The 8093-nt window shown below is 43.5% G+C and overlaps 1 protein-coding gene across 2 annotated transcripts; it reads right to left on the bottom strand.

Annotated features, from left to right (window-relative positions):
• Positions 1–623: 623 nt before the first annotated feature.
• Positions 624–7753, bottom strand: LOC120682242. Of its 2 annotated transcripts, none has more exons than XM_039964067.1 (9): positions 7389–7753; positions 4677–6698; positions 3972–4582; positions 2661–3696; positions 2193–2527; positions 1928–2119; positions 1468–1574; positions 1049–1140; positions 624–966 (listed from the first exon to the last, which is right to left on the bottom strand). In XM_039964067.1, the coding sequence occupies exons 1-9, from the start codon at positions 7546–7548 to the stop codon at positions 929–931; spliced, it is 4593 nt and encodes a 1530-aa protein (XP_039820001.1). In that variant the 5' UTR covers positions 7549–7753; the 3' UTR covers positions 624–928. The 2 variants fall into 2 exon arrangements, with proteins under 2 accessions (XP_039820001.1, XP_039820010.1); XM_039964076.1 differs by having other exon boundaries at positions 1928–2110.
• Between the last annotated feature and the right edge of the window lie 340 nt (positions 7754–8093).

Below are 8093 nucleotides of genomic sequence, written 5' to 3'. Positions count from 1 at the left end.
TGTTTCATGTGCGCTACTTGCCGCGTGCAGGTGGTGCTGCTGCGCGGCCGGCGGGGAGGATTCTGCCAGGATTAAAGACGAGCTCCGGCTCCGCGGGATCAGTGAGCAGCGGCACACGGCGGTGGTTCTACCCGAACGCACGGCGCGATCATGGAGGCGAGCGCCGACGCGGTGTGCACCCGCTGGCCATCCTCTGGGGTGTCCTCCCTCATCGTCGACCTGCATTCAGCCATCGTCACCGACTCGCCGCACTAGACCTCTCACGGGCCCTCGTCTTTGCTCGGGAAGCCATGGCCACATCATCGCCGGAAGCCAGATGTGCTGCGTCGCAACTTGCAAGGCGCACCTCGCACGCACGCCAGTCCAAGCATAAGCAACTTCCAGGGGGATACAATTATTTGACTGCAAAATATTATTATGAGATCTGGGTGTGACATACTGTTGGGCCGTTCGTCCCTTTTCCTTCTAGAGAATATCCAGTCCCATTATTCAGTAAGAACGCTTTGCTTCCTTGATCCAACTTGATTCAACATTCCAAGACGTTTTTTTTTTAGATTTGCTCCTTTCATGTTTGGTTTAAAACTAGTAATTCATGGCATTACAATGCTAGAGTCTGGAAGGAATGTACATACAACAATGCTACTCACCAACGAACAGATTATCTCCTTGCACAAAGAATAGTGCAACCGAAACAAAGTCTTTGTGAACAAATCAAAACTATGTACAACAACGATTGTTGCCGCAATTGCCTGATAATACAAGAAAGTTCTTCTACATAGTTAAACGAGTGAACGGTGTGATCAACTTAGACACATGCTGCTGACAGAAGCCAAGTGGCGATGCTGGAGAAAGACAGCAGCATAGAATCAATATTTCGTCAAATGGAAATTCATCTGGAACCCCTTTTTTTCAAAAAAAAAATGTAAGCTCATCTGAAACCACGTTGTGGAATATGGACTGGACAAACTGCAAAGGAAACAACAATGTAAGTGGTAGCAACTTGCAGAGTAAAGTTAATCGACTAGGATATTGATGGATGGGAGATTACTTTCAGATAGGTTAGAGGAGCATTTTCGTGAAAAGATTTTTCTATGGTCCAAAGCATAATTGGATAGTAAGATCTTTTCCAAGTTCTCTCCCCTGCAAATCAGAGATGAAGACCATGTCATTAGCATCCTTAAGGGAAATGAAAAGTATAATCAAGTTAAAGAGACGCCGCCATTTTCTCAGTTACATCCGAGTCATAATCAATTCATTTATGCAAATAGAATCATCCCATGATCCCCCCTCACGTTGAGCTCTACAGGAAGGTAAGGGCAAATTTATGTAAACTTACAAGAATGGCAAAAAGGAAGCTGTGGCTCCTGAGCTTTGCCATGCCAAATCAGGCATCACATCAACATAACATATTTCAATAACAGCAACTAGGTTAATAGGGGATTCTGTAATTGTAAGATAGACACATACCAAGCCCATGACGGAATCAATTTCCTTCTTCGTCTTGACGCTTCTTTAAGTTCAAAATCATCATCATCATCATCATCAGAATCTTTATATGGAGTCATCATGTAAGACTACAAAAGTTCAACAAACCACGGAGCAGAGAATTCATAATTAGAATCTTCATTGACGCCGAAGTGAAATAACACTATTAAATGAATCAAAATAGCCAAGTTTGGCTATCCACATCATTTTGCACATCCAAAAAATTAAGGTGCAGCGTGTGTATTGCGGCATTCATTTTGCACAGTTTCTAAGATCTATGGCCTCTGATAAAAAAAAAATCAGTGCAATATCTTCCAAAGACTTATTTTAAGATGTTATAAGCAATATGTTGAATTTTAAGTGACTAGTCTAAAAAACCTACATGCTTCTTGATACTTACAGGCAAGCCCCCTCACAAGTTACACTAGTCTACAGAACATACCTCTTCAAGATTCTGGGGGATATTTTCCTGAGATTGAGATCCAAAACTTGCAGGTCTCTCATTAGCTGCCACAACCTTTTCATTATTAATTTTAGTGGCCTTTTCTCCGAGACTTGTCATTTCATTGGGTTTCACTTGGTTTTTCACTGATTCAGCCAAATTCTTCTGCAACTCCTTGTTATCCTGCAATGACTAAAATACTTCATAACAAATATATATCTTGAATAACACTTGGATAGAGATCAAGCATATAGCTTTTACTCACAAAAGCTTTTGGGTGAGAATCTTTCTCACTGTTGGCGTGTCTTCTTTCCATAGGCTGCTTCTGTTGTTTTCGAGCTTCTTCAACGCATTTCCTTTTTCTCTCTTTTTCCTTCCTTCCCTCCTCATCCCTCTGCCTCTTTCTAGTTGCTACATCAGCATCTCTTTTTTTCTTTTGTTCCTCTTCCTGTTTTTGCTTTAAGTCTTTCTCTTGCTTCAGCTTCTCACGCTCTAGTTTTGCGGCTGCTTTGCGCTTTTCACGCTCATTTTGTTTCTTTTCTTCAAGACGTTTTGCAGCTTCAGCTGCCTCAAGTGCTTTCACTCTAACATCCTTTTTCCCTACAAGACAAAGTCATTTGTAGAGGCCTTTCTGAGCACAACTCAAACTAGCAACTCAAAGGATCATTTGCCAAATAGCTTTAGCAATTAAATAAATATTAAATAGTGCAAGTAAAAAATAAACAGGACTTACCACATGCTGCTGTGTTTTGCACCTTTTGTTTTACAAGGGGTATAAAAGATGCCACATTTGCAACAATATTGCTAGGCTTAGAGTGTTTGCCAGTATTTGTTTCACTCATGTGTCTTGCTTCTGTCTTGCTTAATCTGTTACGGAGAGAATGAGATATTTTCCCTCCTTTCTTTACTAAAGAAGCATAACTTTCTTTGGGCTTCTTGTTATCACCATCATTCCTGAGACCTGGATGATGATTGAGTTCACCACTGCAAGTTTCTGTGGTGAAGTCTGTGTCACTCGTATCCATGATACGTATGGAACAAATGGCAGAATTCCCAGTGTTTTGACATAATCCAGTGATATCCTGAAATACTTTTCTGCCAGATTGCCTCTGGGTCTGGGTACCTACAGATCGAGGTATTATGTCTTGGTACTCATTTTCTTCTGCAATGTCACTGTCTTCATCAATTCGGAAGCAAGAAAGTTCAGGGATTGAACCCATATGCTCGGAAACAGATCCATTTTTTCCTGAAAGTTTCCCCAGACTATACTTTTCAACTGCAGGGGTCAATTGATTTTCACTACGCTCATGTTTGTCACTATCATTTGAAGAACATGAGGCTACAACATCAGAACTAAAAAAGGAACCATTATGTCCCAATCCACATGAACCAAAAATATCTGTTATTCTTCCATCAATACTTTCATTGTGTTGTTTTTCATCATCACTGGATGACCAGTATGCAGCTTTCCCTGACATAGTTGCCAATAGCTGATGCATGCCAGACAGAGTGTTCATCTCATATCTCTCGAACTGCGGCATTGTATCATTACAGTCCACCAATTCATCATCTTTTTGTCTTGGTATAAAGGAATCAGATAGCAAACATCCTGTTAGATCTTCACTTCTAAGTTTCCTATCAACTTCTATGCCAGAGCCATAACTTAATTTCTCATGAGCCAATACAATTGGAGCAGATGCCTGTTTACCATGTTGTTCCGATCCATAACTAGAAATACTTAAGTCCTCACCTTGTAAGTAAGGATTTTCCTGCCAACAAAGAAGAAAAACTGTAAGATAGATTTCAGACCGAACATTGCAAAACTCTACCAGCTAAAAATGTAACAAATGAAATTCAGTTACCCAACAAGGCAACAAGCCTAACAATATCTTTAAGAATCAGCCACGGACCAAATTTCCACTTAGATAAAACTGAAATCATCCAATTCTCTTAACTTGCACTTCAGTCATCCGAAGTAGTCTTTTAGATTGATATTTTTCACAATTTCAGAACGAAAGAGTTGGAACACTTGCTGAACACATACCTCTTGCATGCAGAGTTCCATGTTATCAAGTGCAATATTACAACTTGTAGGCAACGGAGTTGTCGCGACATCCAAAATATTCTGTAACTGTGATTGATCATTTTGGAGATCCATTTCTTCAACTGCAATCTTGCTGCTGATACCGCAACCAAAAAGAGGTGATGAAGCCTTAGCACTAGAAGATTTACAGAGGGCAACCTTGAATAGGATGGACCTATTTCTTAATTCAGGAATAGAATTCCTATTTTTTTGAACATCACTTGCACCTGACATCTTGCAGCTCATGGTATCATTCTTTGTCTCAGACTTGAGAGGCATGGACTCGCCAGATCTTGAACTTCTTAAGAAGTAATGACCTGAGGGTTGTGATTCCCCCGAGAAATTTTCTGCTGTTACCACATGGCTGCCAATGACATCTTGGTGGTTCGGAGACAATGGTTTCATGTCATAAGAACTGGGAAGCCCGATGTCTTGACATTCTATTCGTTTTCTCTTGGATGATGTACCCCCATTTATCTGAACACCATCTGCAACTGACCTCTTCTGAGCACTTCCTCTGTCAGCATTTATTTGCACATCATCCTCAGCATGAGGGGTCTCTTGTTCCTTTCCTGAAAGATTGCAAGTTGTGTAAGAATATATCAGAGTGCCCTTTGCTAGAAAAAAAAAAGAAGGATAATGATTAACAAGGAGCAATCATGATACCTTGTCGCAGGAATTCATTGCATTTTTCTGATAAAACCACACTGTTCCTTTCTGTTTCATGCATTTCTCTGGTTCCTTTAGATGAATTACTGGGCATAACTTTCAGAACCACAGACTCGTTTTTTCTGTTATCAGCAGAACCACCATACGATTTGCTGGTCTGAGCATCATCACCCAACTTTCCTGAATTACTGGGCATAACTTTCAGAACCACAGACTCGTTTTTTCTGTTATCAGCAGAACCACCATTCGATTTGCTGGTCTGAGCATCATCAACCAACTTTCCTGAATAACAGTTGACTGAATCAGATACTGGGTTTGCTTTGAGCATCTCATTTTCCATGTCCAGAGGAGGATGACCTAATGGAGTTTCGGCATCTGGAATACTCCCATTCAATTCCAAAGATGGTCCGACCGATAAATATGGTTCCTGAGATAACTCATTATCTGCAGATCCAAAGTTATTCACAGCAGCGCAACCATCGGAATATTTTTCATTACTTTGCATTCTATAAGATGAGAGGCTTGATCGACAAACATCATTGGAACTAAAATTTTGAGGTGGGAGAAGTTCTAGACTTAAAGCAGACCTGCCTTGGGGAGATCGGCATCGGCTATTTGTGTCATTTATTGGCAAATTTGAAAGCTGTCCATGCCCATCCTCCTCTAACAAACTGTTTGGTGATGTTCCTGCTGATGCATGAGCCCCAAACCTTGAGTCAGCTATCTTGGTAGATTGCTGCAAAGGTCCACTGTATGGATGTGAGAATTGAGAATTGGAACTCGGCACTTTTTCAGTATCCTCAATAGCCTTCAATGTATCATCTGTGAGCAGCGGGTTGACCACAGAGCAAGGCCTTTGAGAACAATTGGTTTCATCACTATTTGATGTATCCATTTCAAGTGGTCTGCTGACCGTGGGACATGCTCTTCCCAATGAATTGGCTTCAGGAACATGTCCAGAATCCTTTTGAAGCAATGGTTCACCGATAAAATTCAGTGCCTCAGCAGGGCACGTCAGAGATGGTTTCTTATTTGGAGAATGCATACCATTGGGCTCCGGATGGCCACATTCTAAAGCATATTTGTAATGATGCTCCACTGGTGCAACGTCAGGGTTCAAATGTCCCCACCTGCCCATAGAATGAGGTCCCTGAGAACTGGTAAAAGATGGGTTTTCACTTGAAGGAATTCTACCAGCAATATCAAGATGGTCAGTTTTAACACCAGATTGCTGTTGCTGGCCTGTCTGTTCAGTGGTATCATTCATACAAACTGATTCAACGCCATCAAATTGAAGTTTTTTTGGCTCAACCAACATGTGAGTTTCAGGAACTCGGTGGCGCACACTATCTGTAACACTTGGCTTAGAGAGATCTGGAAGTGGCACACTCAATGAATCTCTAACAGAAGGTTTGTTACTGACCCCAATGTCACTATTAGAACAGATAATGTTTCTCTCTACTATCTGTGGCGGGAAACCATCTGACTGAACTTCTTCATTTTCAAGATTGTCATTGCACTTCGAGTCAATTGACCTCCCCTGAATGGCACAAAAACCACTACCCTGGCCTGGAGCTGATGAAGTTGTTTCAGCATTGTTTGCAACATCATCACATGATATGGATGATGATGATCCATTAACTGTGTTTGACCCCAAAGTCCCAAGGTTAGACTTATACATATCATCAAGGCTTCCACTCTTTGCAGCCTGATCTTTTCCATGTAGGCGATCTTCAATATGCCTTTGCCTTGACCTGGAACGCTGAATCCTTGAAAACATTTTGGCTGCAGTACAAGTCTCAGAAATGTTCTGGTTAAGTGAAGCATGATCTTGCTGCTCCTCTTCAAGTTGGCTAGTATCCAGAACAGTACAATTGGTGTCTGGGTAGGCACATTCATTTGGAACCTCCGAATTTCCGGACAAAGTGCTAGGAACAGCTTGAGGCAGGAAGACAGTCCTATTGACTGCTGGTGTTGTAATATGTCTTCCAGTGAGAACAATTGGTTTGCCATTCAGCTCTACACATAAATGGAAATGGATTACTTCAGTATTTGAATAAAAAGAAAGATGATAACAGCGCACAGAAGGATAACATGAAACAATTTTTACAGCAAAATGGTTAGATATGCCATACGAACATTCAACAATTATTCAGGTACTTGTGCGACCTTTAGGTAGTCTGACATTTCAAAAGGAACAAACAGAATATAATTGTTTATTTTTCTTTCATTAGTTGCAAATTTTATTGCTTGTTGAATTATTGAAATTTCAGTATACTGCAACAACAAACTATGGCATGCATAATTAGCTATGTTATTCTTCTGATATAGTCATGACAGCAGGAAACATTCTGTAAAACTAAGTCATCTCCAACCACATTGTTTTCCTTAGGCAATTACGCCCCCATGATTGTTTTGACACCGCACCACGAAAGTTCTCCGATTCAACAAATGAGTTAGCCAAATCAATCCTCCACAAAATGCTAGCACTAGAAACAAATTCCAGTTAGCTAGAACCAGCTGTAGGGAAATCTAAGCTCAAATCACCAGTAACCACCAACCCTTCCAGTCGAAGTACGCAATCTCTATCCGAATCGAAATCAGCCCCAATCGGCCAAGCGAATCCACCCCGCTCCGCTCACGAACCACCCAAATCCGACGGCACGGACGTGGGGACGGAAGAGAAAGGGAGGGGGAGGGGGAGGGCACCTTGGGACAGGGTGGCGGAAGGAAGGAGCCATTCTGGGGGCCTGTGGCCGGCGGCGAGGAGGCGGCAGGCGAGGGACTGGGAGTAGGAGTCGACCTGCTGCTGCACCTGAGCGGCCAGCCAGTCCCCGCGCTCGAAGGCCTGCATGAACAGGTGCTCCATGGCTGACCGGCTCGGCTCTCGCGGAGGTCGCTGCGTGGTCGCCTAGCCTAGGGTTTGGGCATGGAGGTGGGAGAGGAACGGCTAGTGCCGCGGTGTGGAGACGGTGGCGGAGGGATCGAAAATTTTGAATCGCGCAGGAGCCGGGGCCAGATCTGTGTGGTGGCGGTGAGGTCACCCACTCACCGCCCTGCGGAGGAGGAGCGGCGGGGCGGGATCAGTGATCTGTGATCCGACGGCCTGGAATTCCGAATGGCTCGCTGCCTCGATCTGTCTCGGGCCGCGCGTCGGAACGCCTGGTGGGTGCCACCTGTCAGTGATGCGGCCCGACAAAGGAGAAACTTTTCAATTCCCCCCATCCTGCTCAATCCCCGCCGCCCCGCACACAGACCCCGCCGCCCTCATCCTGCTCGCTGACTCGGCCGCCCGCATCTCAGTCTAGCCATGGATCCCGCCGGGTTCGCGGAGCGCCTCCACAACAAGACGTCAAGACGGTTCTCAACACGGGCGCGCACCGGATTCACCGCAAAACGTAGCAGCGAACTCCT

This window comes from Panicum virgatum, chromosome 2K (genome assembly GCF_016808335.1).
Source record: "Panicum virgatum strain AP13 chromosome 2K, P.virgatum_v5, whole genome shotgun sequence".
NCBI classification, from domain to species: domain Eukaryota; kingdom Viridiplantae; phylum Streptophyta; class Magnoliopsida; order Poales; family Poaceae; genus Panicum; species Panicum virgatum.
This window is presented reverse-complemented; position numbering and strand designations above follow the sequence as displayed.